This window comes from Anopheles cruzii, chromosome 3 (assembly GCF_943734635.1).
Source record: "Anopheles cruzii chromosome 3, idAnoCruzAS_RS32_06, whole genome shotgun sequence".
Taxonomy (NCBI): Eukaryota; Metazoa; Arthropoda; class Insecta; order Diptera; family Culicidae; genus Anopheles; species Anopheles cruzii.
The window spans coordinates 72,771,554-72,790,673 of record NC_069145.1 but is presented as its reverse complement, the minus strand read 5'-3'; the positions used below and the strand labels follow the sequence as shown (position 1 = coordinate 72,790,673).

The 19,120-nt window shown below is 53.3% G+C and overlaps 2 protein-coding genes across 2 annotated transcripts; both read left to right on the top strand.

The window, feature by feature from the left end:
* The first annotated feature begins 3,426 nt into the window (after window positions 1-3,426).
* On the top strand, window positions 3,427-13,013 carry LOC128270939 (uncharacterized). The gene is made up of 13 exons (XM_053008366.1): window positions 3,427-3,708; window positions 4,922-5,060; window positions 5,484-5,725; window positions 5,800-5,954; window positions 6,094-6,264; window positions 6,334-6,806; window positions 6,925-7,058; window positions 7,139-7,242; window positions 7,310-8,135; window positions 8,229-8,603; window positions 8,637-10,722; window positions 10,810-12,277; window positions 12,932-13,013. The coding sequence occupies exons 1-13, from the start codon at window positions 3,556-3,558 to the stop codon at window positions 13,011-13,013; spliced, it is 6,408 nt and encodes a 2,135-aa protein (XP_052864326.1). The 5' UTR covers window positions 3,427-3,555.
* A 3,658-nt stretch (window positions 13,014-16,671) lies between these two features.
* On the top strand, window positions 16,672-17,940 carry LOC128274582 (uncharacterized). Its single transcript, XM_053012819.1, has one exon. The coding sequence runs from the start codon at window positions 16,672-16,674 to the stop codon at window positions 17,938-17,940; it is 1,269 nt and encodes a 422-aa protein (XP_052868779.1).
* The last annotated feature ends 1,180 nt before the right edge of the window (window positions 17,941-19,120 follow it).

Below are 19,120 nucleotides of genomic sequence, written 5' to 3'. Positions count from 1 at the left end.
CGTCTTGCTTAAGGAGCCACAAGACGTTCTAATCTCAACTCATTTGGACTCTTGTATTTTGTCTCTGACTGATTTTCAGTTTTTGCCAATTATGATCAGTACCTCAACCTCTACCTCAACTGTATTTTTCAAACCAAGATGACGAAGAGCAAGATTAGGAAATTGACACCTTGGCCCATTTAGCAAATTCGCATTCAATATGTAAGTTAAAAGTAAAACAACATTTAAAGTACCTGCGCTAACGTATTAGGTTGGGGAAAAAGAAATCCATTATTTTTGGGTGAAATTCAAAACATTATTTAAGATACTTCCGATGGTCCGATTTTCGTCAAATATGTATGGTTTTGTTGGAAAATTGGTTGTCTTTTCAAAGGTTAGCTTGTAATGCCTCTCTTGTAAAAGGGTTAGTCGTTATTGGCGAAAATCTCGAGCAATCCATTTTCACAATCCTTTCTTGATCTCAGTTTTTCACCACTCAGGAAATTTTGTAATGCCCGAAAAAGGTGTCAATCGCTCGGTGCAAGGTCCGGACTATACGGTGGATGCAATAAAACTTCCCAACAAAACTCCCTAGGCGAGCCACTAAGGACGTGCGTCACATTTCGTTGTCCTGTTGGAACACAAAACCCCTTTCGTTGGCCGATTCTGGTCGTTTCTGGTCAATTGCTAGCTTCGAACGGTACAGTTCTTGACAGTAGGGATCTGAATTTAGTGTTTGGCTACACGGAAGAAACTCACAATAAACGATTCCTTTCAAGTCCCACCATATACCCAATAGAAGTAGACCTTCGTAGCCGTTATTTCTGGTTTGGTCACAGGTTAAGCTGCTTCAACACGCTTAGACCACGACCGATTTCACACAATATTGTCGTAAGTGACCCATTTCTCATCCCCAGTACCTATCCGTTTAAGAAATAGTTCGTTTTCATTCCGTTTAGCCAAAACTTCGCCGATGGAAATTTGAGCCATCATGTTTTTAGGTGTAAATATGGTGGCGCCCAAACATTGAGCTTCTTTGTGGATCCAGCTTTGCGCAAATGGCTTAAAACTGTCTGATTGTTAATCTTTAGGTCCTGGCCGATGCTCTGACTACTAACATGCCGACCAACTTTGATTATTTCTGTGATTTTATCGACATTTTCGATGACGTGTCTGCCTGGGTGAAATGCATCTTTAACATCAAAAATAACTGAAACGGGTCAACGAAACCAAAATTTATCACAACTAGCTGTTAGAGTATTGGCACCATAAACAATATGCAAAATTTCAGCCACCTAGTTTAAATTTTCGCCTCTTTCAAAGAAAAATTGTAAAATGTACCGTATTTTCTCTATGGTTACTTCCATTGTTAACACCCTGTAACTCACAAACGAATAGAACAAACAATAAACAGTGAAAGCATTTTTTTAAGTGGATAGTATCAGCTTTAAAACGAGCCTAAACATTAAGCACTACGATCGATACTTCACGAGATATCGATCACTAAAGTCATCAACTGAGAAAATAATGGATTTCTTTTTCCCCAACCTAATATTTCCGTGCATGTTTTAAGCCCCGTTCATCGATTAAACGACGCAGTCGACATTGAAGTTGGTCGATTAATCGACTAACCATTTTTCCATGCAAGCTTAATTATTTTTCCATACATTATTACCACACATTATTATTATTATTATTATTTTATAATTCCATACATTATTCTCATGCTAACTTTTTGCATTAATTCGTTTAGAGAGTTCTTTTTTCGTTCGCTTTCTTCCCATCAGAGAGCGCTGGTATTTGAATTTTTATTCGGTCGACATTGGGGACTGTCAAGTTTACGAAACGAAAATACAAATTTGTTTCGTTGGAAAATGTGTTCAAAAGAAAGATAAGCGGAATCGGCTGTTTCAGGAGAATTTAGTTGTGTGAATTGGCGCGCTTTTACTCAGATGTGCGCATTTTTTTATTTTTGCATTCGTTTAGAACATGTTTGACAATTAGAACGAGTTAGAACAATAAATTTAGTACACCTAGAAAGGATCATTCGATTGCATTATCATTTTAACGGGGCGTATGTCGACCAGCCCGTGTATGTCGACCAGCTGCCAATGCGTGTCGTTCTTCTGGTTTGGCCAGAGTAGTTGACTCGGCCGCCATTATGGCTTTCTGTAACCACGCTCCGCAGGCAAAGTTACAAATTCGTTTTCTTCCTCTTGTGACTGAGTGCGTGCACCGTTCCGCAATCGGGATGCAGTAGGACGTTGGAAATCGTGTTTTCGGTCCCGTTGGACCGCCTGGCGGACCTTGGAAGTAGGCAAATTCGCGTGTTTTTTCACACTCGCCATCGCACGGGGAGGTTTCTTCACACACGCCCTTCTCCCGTCCGCCCGTCCGTCGCGTTGCCTCTCATCGCACCGCGCGTCCCCTTCCGCGCCGTCGTCGCAGTCGTCGTCACCGCCGCCGTCGTCGCCACTGGGCAAACGGTTTCGACGTTGCCGTCGTGCGTCGACGTCGCCGTCGCCGTCGAGCCCGGGAGTGTGAGTGCGAGCGAGAGGGCACCAGTGTCGAAGCAAACGAAGACGACGCGCTACGGGCGTTCGAGCGCGCGAGTGACCGGGAAAGGTGACGGAGCCAGTGCGAGTGCGAGTGAGAAAGGGCTCGTGAGTGAGAGAGAGCGTGAGGGTGAGATGTGCCAGTGAGTGTGCGCGCGAGCAGGAGCAATATAAAGCATTTCGTTTCTGGCGCGCGCTGGTAGAGCGCCAAAGGGCGCTTCGAGTGTTTTTGTGTCGAAATTGGTTTGGGGCAGCGTAATTTTTTGCTCATAAATACGTAAATCCTGCAACGCGACATCTTCGGCGCGTAGCATTCGTTCAACGGTGGACCCACCGTGGCCACCCTTGATTCCCAGCACCAGCAGCAGCAGCAGCAGCGCCTTATTCACAACATCAGCAGCGCGCGCGCCAACCAACTGCACACACACACACACACACACCGCCGTGCGTGCTGTTGTTGCCGCCTGGGTAGAGGATAGGAAGTTTGGTTCGCTTCTCTCGGTTCTCGGTGGCAGGCAGCGCCTTCTGGGCCGCGGCTCGCTTGGCCATCGAAGGAAGCGGAAGAACGACGGAGCGAAAGCGAGAAAGAACGAAGCAGCGCGCAAACGTCGACGACAGCGAAGACGACGACGACGGGAGCGCGCGCACCACCATTCATCGGTCGCCGCCGCAGAACAGGGCCGCGGCAAAAGCTTGAAAGATTGGCCAGCGTGTGTACGGTCGCGCCGGGACGGGCGGCTCGGACCGCGCGGGGCTCTCTTGCTCGCGGAAGCGAGACAGAGCAAACGGGTTGCTAAGTTGCTGCTTTGATAGAGCAGCACAAGAAGAAGAAGAAGTAGAAGGAGAGCCAAACAAATAGGCAAAAAATAAGTAAATAAATAAGTAAGTGTAAGAAAAACAACAACCCAGCCTCCGCCGCGAGTCCACCGTCCGTCACGGCGACAGAGAGAGAGAAAGTGAAGGAGTGAAGCAGCAAAATAGAGAAAAGAGAACGTAGCAACCCGCCACTAGCAACAACATCATGTCGAAGCTGTCGTTCCGGGCGCGGGCCCTCGATCCGTCGAAACCGATGCCGATCTATCTGGCCGAGGATCTGCCCGATCTGCCCGAGTACTCGGCCATCAACCGGGCCGTGCCGCAGATGCCGAGCGGCATGGAGAAGGAGGAGGAATCGGTAAGAGCGATTGGCCGCATGCCGGCGCGCGCGGCACACAGTCGGAGTGCGGATTTGGTTCCCGATGTGGTGCTGCGCGAAGGAAACGAGGAAGGAACCCCACGGTCGTCGCGGTCGGTCGTGATTTCGTTTTTTATTACCCCCTTCAGTCCGGTTGCGCCGGTTGATTCTGCGGTTTATGATGATGCCAGCCCGAGCGATGACGCGGTTCTCACCGGTGGTGGTGGTGCTGCTGACGATGATGAATAGTTGAGAATTCCGTTTCGCGGTGTGCGCGGTTCACCCCGTCATCGTCCATTCGCATCGCGCCGTGTTTCGGGCTGCGTGTGGTTTCCAAACAGAAACGGAAAGAGAGAGAGAGAGAGAGCAAGCAAATTAGTCCCTTCTTGACCTCCGGTTGTGTGCGAAACGAAGCAATGGGGACTGTTGACTGAAAGATGTGTGTCAACAGTGAAGCGCAAAAAAGTGCAATGTGCATAACAACAACAAATGGTCACTTCGATCGCTCGGTGTGAATATAGGGTTGTGTTCGATTGTGTTGCTATAGCACCACCGCTAGAAAAGGTCCCTACTTTGATATTTCCAAAGCTTTGCACTCCCCTTGAGGACCCAAGGATAAAGCGGTTTGTTTACATCTACCTAACCGGTCTTCGTGCCGCCGTCGTCGAGTCCGGTTGTTGATTATTATTCCGCGGTGGTCCGCGCGCCTATCACGCAGTTGGCCATGGGTTGGCGCCAAAACGCGTGTGATTACCCCGTGTGTGTGTTATGGGATCTCGGAGACTGACAGCTCATACATTCGCGTGATGAAATCGATAAATCATAATCAGGAAACATGGTGTGGTGCTTATCGGTGCGTTCGATAACGCATGTGTCACGCGAAGGCAACAGTGTCCAACAGAAGAATCCCCATTAATCTCTGTATTGCGCCGTTTTATCTGTGAGGGCGATTTAAAACCCACCCGACGGGTATTGTGGCGTTTGCGAACCGAGTGTGATAATCTGGGCAGATTATTTTATCGCTAGTTTTGAGTGGCATGATCGCATCGGAAACCGTAGACCGTAGTGGAAGGTTGCGTGACCGGACCGAGCGACCGATTGGATTTCGAAATGTGCTCCTGTGTTCCTTCGTCGCAGTCGCAACAGTCCGTGTGTGTGTGACGCTCGCTAATTGGTTTGTTTTGTTTGTTTCCCGCCGCCTCGCCGCCAACAGGAGCACCATCTGCAACGAGCAATATGCACCGGGCTGATCATTCCCACGCCGGAGGTGTACGACTCGACGGACTCCGAGTTCTACGACAAGTACTATCCCGCCGACTACAAACTGCCCAAGCAGCTCATCCACATGCAGCGTAAGTATCGGTCCGCCGAACCTTAACCCGCCCGCCCGCCCTTCGGTTGTGTTTGTAAAATCAATAGACATCAATATTGCGCGTGAAATGAGACGATCGTCATTCGCATTCATCAGTAATTCAAATAGAGACAACGAACGACCTCGCGGCTGATGGTTCGTGGGCCTCCACAAACCTTTCATTCAACAGCGCCCGTGGGGGGGAAGGTCGCGTTTGCCGGGCCGGGTTCCCGGTTTGCCAAACCATTTGCATAGAGTTCGTGCTCTACGAAGCCAAATGGATTGCGAATGCCTTCTCCCGGCGCTGAGGAATGCGAGCTATGTTTTGAATGGAATGCACTCAACGCAACTGAAGATCGTGTTTGTGGGCGACATTCTGCAGCATGGAAGTTGGCATAATGGACGTCTTTGTTTTCCGTTGCAGCCCTCAACCTCGAGCAGGACATACCGGACTACGATATGGACAGCTCGGACGAGGTGTGGGTAACGTCGCACGGCAAAAAGCTCGACATCGACCCGCTCAAGTTCGAGATCATGATGGACCGGCTGGAGAAGAGCTCCGGCCAGACGGTGGTCACGCTGAACGAAGCCAAAGCCCTCCTGAAGCAGGACGACGAGGTCAGCATCGCCGTGTACGATTACTGGTTGAACAAGCGGCTCAAAACGGTAAGGTGGCCGAAGGTGGTTCGGTTCAGTTCGAAGTCAAACTAATCGCTTTTCCGTTCGCCCGTCCTTTGCAGCAACATCCCCTCATACTGTACGTGAAGACGGAAAACCGTGGCAACATGACGCCAAACAATCCGTACCTGGCCTTCCGGAGGCGCACGGAGAAGATGCAGACGCGCAAGAACCGCAAGAACGACGAGTCGTCCTACGAAAAGATGCTCAAGCTGAGGTACGGCCGGCACGCCTAGAGCGCCACCCCACTCCTGCCGCTCCTGCTGAGAAGGCAGAGGCAGCGAAATTCGGAATGGAATTCATGCGGGACCTTCGCCGGTTCCCAACACTGGTATTGTTGTTTGATGCAATTTTAGGCGGGAACTCTCGCGGGCGGTGACGCTACTGGAAATGATCAAGCGGCGCGAGAAGCTGAAGCGCGAACAGTTGCACCTGAGCATCGAAATCTACGAGAAGCGCTACCAGGCGCAGGATTTCCACGGCCAGCTGCTGTCCGAGCTAACGACCAGCGCCACGAGAGCATCAAGGTACGCAGTGGCGGCGGCGGCGATCAATCACCTTTCGATGGCTCCTAACTTGTCGTTCCATTTTGTTAGACCTGCCTTCGCCCCGATCTACTCGAACCAATTCCCGTCGCTGGCGGGTGGCCAGGGTGTCAACGTTGTTGGCGGCACGGCGACCGGTAGCGGTGGTGTGTATCTTCCGAGCGGTGGAACCTCCTCCCAGTACAATGCCGGCGCCGGTAGCAGCCACAAGCGGGACAACGAAAGCCTGAGCAGTCGCAAGGAGAAGCGGCAGTACAAGAAGCGGAAGCTAAAAATCCAAAAAGACCGTAGCAGCCTGGGCGGTTCCGGCGCGAGCGTCGGTACGGGTGGCCGAGGGGGCGATGCGTTGGGCGGCGGTGCGATGGGCAGCAGTGGAAGTGGAAGCAGCGGTAATCACCATCATCATCATCACCACCATCACCATCATCCACATCATCACCATCCGCATCTGCACCACCATCCGTCGGTGGGTGGTGCGGGCACGGTGGGTGGATCGAGAGACGGTTTGGTACCGGGCGGCCACGGTAGGTGCCAATCGCGAGGCGCACACTTTCATACACCTCCAATCTTTGCTCCATGCAAATCTATCCACGGGTTTCATGCCAACTTCACACGTCGTTGCTCCATTTCGTTGCTCCACAGATCATCTGCACGCGGGCGGCGATCACGTCGGGTCGTCGGACGACGAAGAGTTAGCCAATCTTGCCGGTGGCACCTCACCGGAGGAGGAGTACGCTTATGCATTCCGGCGAAGTAAACACAGTCAATACCACAGGGTAAGAGGAGCAGGAGGGCGCCGAGTGGCCGCGCGTTGGGTGCATTTCAAATTCCATATCGGTCGGTGTGTGTGTTTTAGCCTCGTGCCGATGGTTACGGCAACTGGCCGTGGACGTCACGGGAAGAGAATGGCAGTTCCGATCCGCGGTTTCGCTTTACGTTGACCTCACTGCGGTATCCCAGGTATGCGGTGCGGCTTTCGCAGCTCCCGCGATCGTGCGCTGATCGTCCTTCTTTCTTTGCTCTGTAGGCCACGCTGTATAGGGTTCGCCCGGCGACGGCTTGGTCGTGGTGGGCGCGTCATCATCGATCGTGTGGCAACCGATCTGGATGAACTGTGGTCTCGGCTTGACTACACGATCGTCGAGAGTGAAACGATCGCTTCGCTTACGGCGCGGCAACACAGCGACATCGTCGCAGCAACGGAGGCAGACGACGAGAGCGAAGTGGTCGGTGACCTGCGGCGACCGATGAACCAGTCCAGGCGTACCGCTAGCGTCAGCAGTAACTGTAGCGTTACGGGTGACGTGGGTACACCGACGAGTGTGGTTGTGTCACTGAAACCTCCGCGCCAGCTAACGTTCGGGCTGACGCAACCGCTCGTGAATGGTGGCGATGCAGGGTTGGAGCCTCTTGGCTTACTCGGCAAAGATCCATCGGTCGACGATCGGACGATCATTGATGGTGTGCAGCGGGTGCGCCGGAGGCTAGTGCTAAAGCAAGAGTACCCCGAGGTCGCACCACCGCAGGTCGCATCCGACGGGTACGACGAGTCGGACGGTGGCGACGGCAGTGAGCAACAGTTCCTCGCCTCGATCGGTCTGATGAACAAGATGAAGGAAGCGGCCCGCCAAGTGTTGAGCGATATGCACGACGACGACGAGAGGGCCTTGCTGGCGGTGAGAGCGCGCGATGAAGTGAGCCGGCGGCGAAGGGTGTGTCCCACCGACGGGCGGACATTTCCTCCGGCGATGGGCGACGCCGGGGAAAGCGAAAGCGGTAGTGGTGGTGTGCATAACTCCGATTCAATTGTGATAAAAAGTGAAGAAGATGCAACGATGGCGGCGGCGGCGGAGGTGTTGGAGCGGACTAGGACAGCGTCGCTAGAGGAAGAGCCATCGTGCTGCGTGGTGAAGCTTGAGCTCGATCAGCCGGTGATGTCGCCGAAGAGCTCCGGCGGCGGTGGGATCGAGCCGGAAGACTTCGAGCAGCTGATCGACAGAGTGAATAGCATTAAGAAGGGGCCGCGGACGGTGCTAGTGAGGCGAAGTAATAGTATTAGTAGTTCCACCGATCCGACCCCGACGGACGGGGGCCGGGGTGAGGTTCGGGTGAGTGAAGAAAGTGGCGCGGTGACTGGCGACGATGGTGGCGCCGGAGGAGGCGGAAATTCTCCTTCGCGGCTTCACGATGCAACTCGCGAGGACATCGACGCCGTGTATAAGGATCTGCTGAACGACATCCAGTCGAACTGGCTGCACTTTCGTCCGAAAACCCCGTCACCCTGTCCGGATGATCTGCTTACGCTGGAAGAGGACGACGAGGTCGGACGTCAAGGTGTGCAACTGGACGATCAGCTGGAGGCCTGCATCGGGTTGACGGATCGGAACCGGATCACGCTGGAACTGCAAGCGCTCGATGAGGGGCTCCCGGAAACGATCTTTGCCAATCGGTCCGGGTCGCTGTTCCGGACGGTTCCGTATGCGCTTGACAGTCTGCTCGAGCCCCATCCCCTGTCCGTGACGAGTGATGAGGTTGAGTCAGAGGATGCCACCGGCAGTGGTCTCAGGGCCGAGGTGAAGTTGGAAACGACCGGCTCGGGTGGGGATCACAATGTCACCACCGGCTCGGATGCGTCTTCCGCGGACCTCAACCTCGGTCTGGGACTGAACGAGTCGCACGAGGACAGTGAGAAGATGTTGGACAACATACTGCAGGAGTGTGCGGTCGAAGATCCTAAATCGGTGCACCAAGCGAGCAGCTTCTGGAACGGGCTGCTCGACGACGGCGGTGTCCCGACCGGTCTCGAGGCGGACGGCCAGAAAGGTGGTCGAGTGCGGGAAGCGGAAGTGGTTGGCCGGTTGGGGGGTGGCACAGCGAAGCTCGGCTACCACTGCGATCTGGTCGGTTACGGGCGTTCGGCGGTGGCGGCCGAACGGCGACCGGGCAAGAGCAAGCGGCGGAAGGTGCTGAAGCGGTGCAGTTACCTCGTCGGTAGCAGCTACTTCACGGTCAAGAACCTGCCGAAGGAGGAAATCTTCCAACCACTGCTCGACGCCAACGGGGAACCGATTTGCTTGGATCCGGTGGAGCCCGACGCGCAGGTGGCGGCGACAGAGCTGCGTGACTGCTCGGCCGTCCCCATCGACGATCTGCTTCCGCCCGGTTCGGTGCCGGAGCGAGACGTGATGGAACCGGTCGAGATCAAGATGGAAGAGGACGTGTTGCAGGGAGCGTCGTCCCTAGACTCACCGCTGCCGCCCATTTCCTCGACGTCACTCGTCGATCGGATCAAACTGGAGCCACCGGATGAGGTGATCAGTCGGGGTGGAACGGCAGTGAGCGAGACCGGCGGAGCGCTAGCACCGGGTACGATACAATTTTTGCCCTCCTTCGGAGGATCACCCACCGTTACGTTGCCCCCGACGACCGCCACGATCAAGCTGGAAGCTCCGACGCCCGTACCGTCCTCGTCCTTTAACCACATCAACGCGATCGCCAGCCCGGCCACGATCGTGGTCTCGCAACCATCTTCGACCGTCTTCTCCACGTCCGGCGTCCCAACGATGGTGTCGGTCTCGTTGGCGCAAGGGGGTCCGGCCACGCTCCACCAACTGGTACCGACGTGCACGACGTCGTCACTCGGTACCACCATGTTGGTCATGCAATCGATGCCACCTGCTACCGTGGCCAGTATCAGCGCCGCAAACAACAGCATCATACAACAAGCGGCGTCCCCTACCGTTTCGATCGGTTCCGCATCCGGCCAGACCTCATTTCTCATCACAAACAGTGGCAACAGCGGCACCGGCGTTAACAGCAGCACCGCCGGAAGCGCCGGTCTCGGAACGTCCTCCGTTTCGCAATCCATCGCTGGTTCGATCTTGCTACAGTCATCCGCGGGTGGTGCGGTTGTTTCATCGTCTCCTTCTCCTGCCTCTACCACGCTGGCGTCCTCCAGCGCCACCACGTTGCTCTCTTCCGGGACACCGATCGTCGTGACGGTTCCCCCGCTGCCTGCTGGGGGCGCAAGTCAGCAGCAGCAGCAGCACACCGTCGTGACGCACGTGCTGCCGACGAGCTCGAACAGTGTGGTGCCGACTACGGCGTCAGTGACACCGATCGTCGTATCGGCCACTGGCACCGGTGCCAGTGGCGTCGGTACCACCACGGTGCAGTCCGTCCTGCAGGCGGCCGCTCAAAGCGGGGTCAGCGGCAACAGCTACATTCTGCAGCACAACTCCACACCGATCGTGCTGTCGCACCAGCAGATGCAGCAGCTGACCAGCGGCGGCGGTGGTAACATCGTGACCGTCGGTGGCCAGCAGATGGTCACGGCCAAGCAGCATCACGGCGAAACGTACGTTCTGACGCAGTCGTCGCCGCTGAAGAAGCAGATCAATGGTCCCACCGATGGTAGCAAAAATTCCACCAGTGCTGCCGGTAAGTTTCGCTCTCGGCGCTATCTTTTATCACCCAAAATATGCGATTGATAATTTCGAACCGCGCGCCCTTTTGTTGTCATTGTAGTTACCGCGCAAAACATCGCCAACCAGAAGTTCCACGCGCTGCTGAGCCAAAAGCTGAGCCACAAGCCGACCGACCTGAACAAGAAGCAGCTGGAAATGATCCGCAAAGCGCTCGTGGCCTCACCGAAAATGATCGTTAAATCGGCGAACCATCCACTGGCCCAGCAGCAGCAACAGCAACTGCACGGTGGCGTTGGCCCCGCCGGCGGGTTATTGACCGGGCACCATCAGCAAACGGTCCCCGGCCAGCAGCAGCAACAGCAGCAGCAGTACAACGTGATCCACCAGAACTCGCTCAACTCGCCCATCACGATCGTGTCGGCCCAAAGCACCGGGCAGCCCGGGACGCAGAACAAGATCATTCTCACTTCCTCGCCGCAGCTGCTCCAGCAAGCGACCACGGTGGGAGGAGGGGCCACGGCGGGTCAGTTGCTGGCGGCGGCAGCTTCGTCGCATGGCAAGATCCAGCTCACGACCGTACAGCAAAGCCCGCAGAATGCCGGTGCCGGAGTAGGTGGCGGTCCAGGTGGCGGCGGCGGTGGACCGACGCTATTGACACTCGATCAGTCGGGCCAGGGCACGGCCACGGTCGGTACGGTGCAGCAGCAGGTCAAGCTGGACAAGAACCGTATCCTGTACGCGACCAACATCAAGAACAGCCGAGGTCAGTTTTTGGCCCAGCTTAATCCGAAACTCGTGAACATCATTCAACCGATGCAGCAGCAGAAACTCATCAACAGTGTCACCCTCCAGCAGCAGCAGCAGCAGCAACAGCAGCTGCAACTGCACAACCAGAATGCGGTCAACAGTTTGCACGGCACGACCACGACGACGACGATTTTGAACAGCAAAGGACAAACGGTCCAGCGTATTCCGACGGTCAGCATCCGTACGCAGCAGCAACCGCTTCAGCAGCAGCAGCAACAGCAGCAGCAACAGCAGCAACAGCAGCAACAAGGGTCACAACAGGCCACCCTCCTGGACACCGGTCCAACCCACACGGTCGTGGTGAACAACGCGAACAACATCAAGTTCATTCAGGCGGCTGCGGCCGCTGCTGCTGCGGCAGCCGGAGGCAGTGGCAATGCCGTGGTGAGCACCAACAGCAACAGTACCGGCGCGCGACTGGTCAGTGTGTCATCGGCGGGAACACCGACGGTGGTGTCGATCTCTTCTGCTGGCGGCACTAGCAGCGGACCGGAAGGTGGAACTGGTGGCAGCGGAACCAACTGTACCCAGCCAACGCCAACGTCCGTCGGTGTGACGAACAGCAACCCATCGACGGGGGTTGGTGGATCCCCTGCAACTACCACTGTCGCCCCGGTCGCCATCACTGTGTCAGCCACGACGACGACGAGCGCCACAACCGGCTCCACGGTCGTCAGCGGTGGTATCGGGTGCAGCAACGGTGGCGGCGGCGGCGCCGGTGGCAAATCCAACCCTCCAGCCAGTATAAATATTACCAATAGGTGAGAATCGAAGATCCAGTTTAGTAGGTAACTGTTACTGTATTTTAACTTATTGCTAATTAATATTAACATTTAGTCTAACACGACGGCAAGGGCGCGCGCGCGAGAGTGCCAGGGAGAGACAGAGAGAGAGAAACAGCGGAGAAGGTTCGCGACGATAGGTAGGACAGAGGCAGGGTGTAGGGTGTGCACACTAACAATCCCGGGAGCGAATGTTGGAAGATTACGAAAAAAGGAAAAAAATACGTAAAAAGAGTTTGAAAAGCTACAATCTGCCGTGTACCGTACTTAAGACACGCGTCTCTCCCCGTTGAGTTCGATCGCTTGAATGTTACTTTCTTTACCTTCCCATTCTGTGCGTGTTTTAAGCCGATTGCCGGGTCAACTCGGGATCGCAAGTTTATTATTTATTTGTCCTCGCCGCGACCCGACTCCTTCGTACTAGAACTAGAATGGGCTCAATCAGCAGTAGTAACAGTAGCAGGTGAACGTAGAGCAGAACTGAAACCGAACCGAAGGACGCCCAAGTCCTTATCACACAATCACTGCGCACTGCACCGTAGCGAGACGGCGGGAGTGACGATGGCTGACGTGTGCGCGGTATTTGATGTTTTTTCTATGACCTCCTCTCTCTCTTTCTCTCTCTATTTCCAGCAGAACCCAGACCCGGATCGGTGAAAAATTGATAAGAATTAGATCAAATTTGGCAACCACGAACCACAAAAAAACGGATTGAAATTGATTTCCCTCATTCACTACTCCGGTACCGGTCCTGGCGCTCTGACTGGCGTTTCTGTGTGGCAAAAGGGCAGAAGGAGGGCGCGATGTGGGGAAGGCGTGTATACGGTCAGAACAATCCAAGGAACTCGGGGGCAGAAGGCGAGCGGAAGGAAAGCTAAACAAAAAAAATACGCGAAAGAAACCGAAGAAAGAGTGTGTGTGGCCCGCAAATGGGGCGGTGTTCCGTTTGAATTCTTTTAATTTTCTAAAAGAACCATGTATGCAACATTCTGCAATGAGACGTTACGCTTTAAGCGCGGATGCCACTGGAGACGATCGGAGGCGATCCGTGTGCTAGTAATAATATTATTCTGCGAAAATAATAATAAAAATGCGCGATATACGTGTGTGGTGTCAGGGGCATCGAAGAGCGCGCGCGCAGCAGACCCGGCGGCCGTCGCCCCGGGGTGGCGTGGGGCTGATTGTCCTGCGGGAACAGAACTGCGATCGATCGTGCATACGTTGGTAGGAGATGTAATTTAAAACACAAAATTACCTGTACATATTCTTAGCTCTAGTACCATTAGTTTCGTAAGGTTCGATCATATTGTAGAGTGGCGGAGGCGGAGCAGTAGCAGCAGCAGCAGCATCGGCCAGCGAGGGGGCCAGGATGAAACGAAATCGAAAGGGGTTGGCGTTGGCGACTCTTGTCGTCACATCCTCTGTTCGGTGAATACACAACAATACAGAAGAAAATACACAGAAAACCATAGAAAACCTGAAGCTTTGATGAGATTGAGACCCGGAATGTGGAGTGAAACACAGCAAAAAATATATACACACACACACACAAACTTCAAACCCACGAATGAAGGTTGAATGAAAATCATCCGCATATTAGTCCTAGCGTCCATGAGTTGAACGAGAAATGAACTGATTTGCATCGAAACCCAACACACTCCGCATGCTTCCGTTGCAGGAAGAAGATATGATATGTGGCCGGCCAGTCCGTTCCACAGGCCGCGTTGCGTTGCGTTTGATGATTCGTTCTATCGATTGTTTCCTTTTCAGTACCCCCCGTAATCTCTTATCGCCTCCTATTCGTTCGTGTTTGTCCTGTTTATGTCCTCCTCCGATTCTTCTTCCGTTCCGTGTGTTTGCTTTGCCTGTCCTCTCACGGGGTTGGGGGGTCGAGGGGTTCTATCATGGCCACGGGCGCACGCCTCTGTGTCACGCTGTCTTCTCTGTTGTGTTGTGTCATTTGTGTCATCTGTGATTGTAGTGTCTGTCGCCTGTTTTTAGCATTTTATTTTTGTGTCCATGAACTGTGCTAGTAGTAACGTGTAGTAGTTGTGTAAAGTACATTCGAGCGCGAGAGAGAAAATGGGTAGCGTCCTGAGTAGTAAACCAAACCGAGAGAGAGATAGACGAAACGCGGAGAGCAAACGGTGCGCTTCTAGTAGCAGAAAATCTCGTTATACTGAAATAATATTAATTAGTAGTAAAGCATGAGAATAATAGTGATCATTAAGTGACTACCACTACTACCTACCTACCTACCTACCAAACTACTACAGCAACTACTTCTACCACACCCCACAACCATCACTATTCCTGCGGATACTACTTCTACTACGACTTGCTGCGCTACACGGAGGCCAACACAGCCACAGCGCCCACAGTAGGCTTACATTTTCCACGTGGAACCGATCCTCGAAGCCCCAGGGAACCCAGAGAGGATGCACTAGAGCCAAACTGTACTTGGCATATTCTCGCAGAGTCCCTCTCTCTGTGTAGTCAACCATTTTATTCGGCTTCGGCTACAGTTTCTGATCTGATCGCCACCGGAAGAGCGAGTCCTTGTTAAAAAGGAAACCCTCAGGCGGTGCGCCCTGTCCTGGCGGTTTGGCGCGAATAAAGTTAGATAAGAGAAAAGTATTTGAATCACACACACCGCCACACTAAGCCACAACCGAAAAACAATTGTTTTAAATTGTTTCCCCTAAAACCGGATGCTCCCGACGCACCGCTCGGTGGTGATAGGTGAATCCCTCAACGTTTGCACGCCAGCATTGTTGCATCTTGTAGGTCGTGTAGGTGTGCGTTCTGTGTGCTATCTATCGGTGGCTAAATTAGCCTTCGAGTTTGTAGACTTACACAGCCAGCAGAGCCTCTCATCGTCCGTTGATAGATGTTTTGCTTACCATACGCCGGGTTGACTAACGAACGGTGGGTTCAGGTTGTGTACAGCGTTCGAATGATCGTTCGTCTGCCGTCTTGTTGTTGGCCCCTTATTTCTGCGGTTTTCCTATTTCTTCCTTTGTTCCGAAGAAACATGTAAAAAGTGACACACTATCTCCTCCGAATGCCGTTTTGTTGCGGTCCCGTTCGATTCACTCACTTTTAGCAGCAAGCGAAGGCAGACGTGGCGTGTGCTCGGGATAAACGGATCGAGATCGAGGAGTCACGGATCACGCGAACTAACGAACGGTTCCCAGATAGGCAAATAGAAAGCTAGAGAGCCCCCGCAAACGACAGGACATCGGAACTGATCGAATGGAGCGCGATCGATAGAGCAAGAGGCGAGGCGAACAGGAAGTAACAGAACAGGAAGTGAAGGTAACGGAAAAATTGTATAGAAAAAAATTATCACTAGCCCGAAACGGCTTACCGGGAAATCAGGACTACATTTCCCCCCTCTTTTCGAATAGGTTAATTGTTCTCAACTTATCGAAAGACACTCGGTTGCGAACGAAACGAGCACGAGCGGAAGCAGAAAGAGAGAGACCGAGTGTACGGAAATTTATTAAAACTGTAATTTAGTCAGACAAAAGAAAACAAAAAACAAGAAAAACCTCTATTCGTCACGAATCGCGTTGTTTCTTTTCGTTCGAAATAAAAATGCAGCTAACAATGCACTGTGAATGCAGATAAATAGTCAAATGTTCGGGTAATAGATAAGTGATAAGCGTGTGAAAGAGGAGCAGCTAACTTTGGGCACGTGTGTTGGACCTAGCTACCACTCTGGCCGCGTACTCTGGCACGTAACAGAAATCAATAAACGGATAGAAAAGGCAGAAAAGTAACAAGAAAAAAAAACAACCACACAAACGAAACCATTAATACAGAAAAATTAGTAAGTTGGAAACGAAGGCACGAGAGAGAGAAAGTCCGTTACATCAGAATACAGAAGTAAATAAAACAAGGAAAAACAAAATGCAAGTATTATACTTATGATGATGATGATGATGATGAGAAACCAATCAATAAACGATGGAAAATGAACCGACAAACCCGGGTTGGGGTTACTTTATTCGATTCTGGGGTCTGTCGAACGATCCAACCCTGACTGATCTTAGTGAACCCCGACCGCGAATCAACCGCGGGCATGTCGATGGATATCGTTGCACCTTACGCAGTTCACCCGGGCCGCCCGTGGCCCTATCGGCGCTTTATCTAGCGCAGGGAAGCTTGGTTTCGGTCGGTCGGTGGGTCGCGGGCCTCACAGTATCTTATCGCGCAGAAACCACCACCAAGGGAGGCGCGCGTTATCGGGACAGGTGAGCAACTTATCGATGACTCGTTCGGTCGCAGTCTACTCCGCAGGTTGGCCAACTCCAGTCCGGACTCCGGCCGTCTTCCAGTGAGTGAACAGAGTTGTGATGGTTCCGAAGATGGTCGACACACTGGCTCGCCACGTTCTGCTCGATGTGGACCAGGCAGTGACGGCGTTCGACGAGTTGCTGGCGGCCACGCCGACCGCCACCGATCAGCGGTCGATCCTGTCCGCGGTGGTGCACAAGCTGTGCGAGGAAGAGCTTGGCCACGTCGTGGAGATTGTGCGGTTCCTGCGACGCTACCAGCAGCAGCAGGGCAGTGACCAGGGGCTAACGGTGGAAGTGCGATGGCAGGTGCTACTGACCGGAACGGAGGAGCTGCTCCACTACCTCGACGGGCTCGTACCGTGCGTGCCGCGTACGGGCTGCACGTTGCTGCTGTACGGAGCGCTGGAAGAACTTCTGGCGTCGGGACCGTTGCCGGCCGGCGGTCCCGACCTGGAAGTCACCGTGCAGCGGGCCGGCAATCTGAAGCACTCGCTAGAGTACATCGTGCGCGACGTAGCGTCGGCGATCGCCCAACCCTTGCCGGATGATGACGCCGGCCGTCTGGGGTCGCTTTTTGAGCACATCTCGTACGATCTGCTGCGGCGCACGGTGGACGAAGCTTACGCGGATGCGCCCGGCGGACTGGCACACATCTGTGACTTTGTGGAGCATCTGCCGTGCATCGACCAGCAGATCGTCGCCTGCCAGGTGCTGTACCGACGGATGAACATGGACTCGGCTCGGCTGCGGACCGGGGCCACGGTGCTGGCGTATCGGATACGCGCGGTTATGCGCTACACGGACTTTGGCCGCTCGAAGTACGCGGGCGAGATGCGCAAGCTGAAACTCCGGCTCCCGGAGGGTGTGTACGCGATCGTGTGGGGCTACGTGAATATTGCCGGCACACAGTTCCTGGCACCGAAGGGCCGGTACGAGCAGCTGGCTGGGACGGAGCGCTGCAAGCCGGCCGCCTGGATCGAAACGTGCGGCAAGGCGGCCAAACACGAGCTGCAGACGGACGACCGGGGCAAGTGTTTCGCGATCAAAAACGTCCACACGACGCTCTTTCTTACGGAAGCCGCCGATCCTGCGGGCCTCTGCTACGTCGAGACGACACCGGATCGGTGGTCGGTCGAGGTCATCAAGCGAGGCGAGGACGTGTGCTACAAAATCACCAACCTGCGCACCGGGAATGCGCTCGTACCCGAAGGGGACACTCGCGTCGGCATCGACGACCAGCTCGATGGGTTCAATCTGGTGGACTTTAACGAACAGGCCCTCGTGATGGTGCAAAAGTTTGAGCTGCACCGGAAGAAAGCCGCCTGCACGGTGCAGTGACGAACGAGTGTCTTCCAAACGTGTTCTAAGTCAGATTGGTCCGCAAAAGGATGATGTGTATCCGGGAACGGTGAAACCTTCTAGAGTATGTGCCTTCAGTGCTTCACGATAATCATGACAATAAATTCTGCTCAATCAAGAGCTCAGCACGCACGGCGTCCGATAATGGAAATTCGTAATTACACACCGTGATCCGGTATCCGTTCTGTCTTAAGAAGAAACTCATGCGTTGACGGCTTTCTTCGCATTCCATCTTCCATCGTTCGAATGAAAACTTATTACGAAAGTGGCTTCGAAAAAATCGTCCAAATTAGTTGACATTTTTCACTCTGCCGACGTGCCGGGAGAGAAGCTGGGAAATTGAAACCCGGACCAAATACCTTCGTGAAAAATGTCACCGAATCGATCAAGCACCGCTTTTACGACGACCCGGCTCCCGACTTGGGCTATCGCGCGGGGCCAAAGAAAAGTTACGACAAGAAAAAACAACTTTACTACCGACCAGCCCCTTCGCGGCCAATCAATTCCGGGCCGCCGCGGGAAAGGGATGCGTTTCCGATTTTCCCGCCCTCTCGCCGTGCGTTTCGTTTCGCCCGTTTTTTTTCCCCATTTGTTTCGTTTTGTTGAAGGTTTTTTTTTCTCTTCCTCCGATTCCTGTTTCGAACTTATTTTCTTTTCCATCGCCAGTCGCGCCAGGGATTGAATTGCACGTTCACGGTGCAAATGTTAATCAAAGTTTGATAAAGAATTTGATCATTTAATTTTACCTTTCCGCGCCATTTAAGCGGGGGTGTCAATAAAAGTTCGGCGTTTGTTTTGTATTTGTTTTCCCTTTCCGTTCTTATTTGCTTTCCATTGTGGCAAGGCGAATGGCGAAACAGGACGATCGTTTTTAATTAGTTTGTTTTTTTCAGTGCCTGATAATGGTCCTTGTCCAAAGTTCTCGTTTTAACTCTTCGAAAAATGCTTTCCGTTTTACTATTTATTTATTTATTTGTTTATATAAGTCAACGGGCAGCTTAGCCTAATTGACAAAAAAGACTTAACCTATCACTTAAACTAGCACTAACCAAACTGGCGAAACGCAACGACGAAGCTGGTAACCGATATTTGTGCAAGACACCGGAGACAATAACGAGGACGAAACATTTACCAAGAAGACATGAAAGCAAACACATCA

Excerpts from the sequence above, each read along its gene's own strand:
- LOC128270939 (XM_053008366.1), top strand. The coding sequence starts at position 3,556 with ATGTCGAAGCTGTCGTTCCGGGCGCGGGCCCTCGATCCGTCGAAACCG. Across the intron at positions 5,955-6,093 it reads GAAAAGATGCTCAAGCTGAG|GCGGGAACTCTCGCGGGCGG; the intron begins GTACGGCCGGCA and ends ATGCAATTTTAG. Across the intron at positions 8,604-8,636 it reads CGCTGGAAGAGGACGACGAG|CTGGAGGCCTGCATCGGGTT; the intron begins GTCGGACGTCAA and ends CTGGACGATCAG.
- LOC128274582 (XM_053012819.1), top strand. The coding sequence starts at position 16,672 with ATGGTCGACACACTGGCTCGCCACGTTCTGCTCGATGTGGACCAGGCA.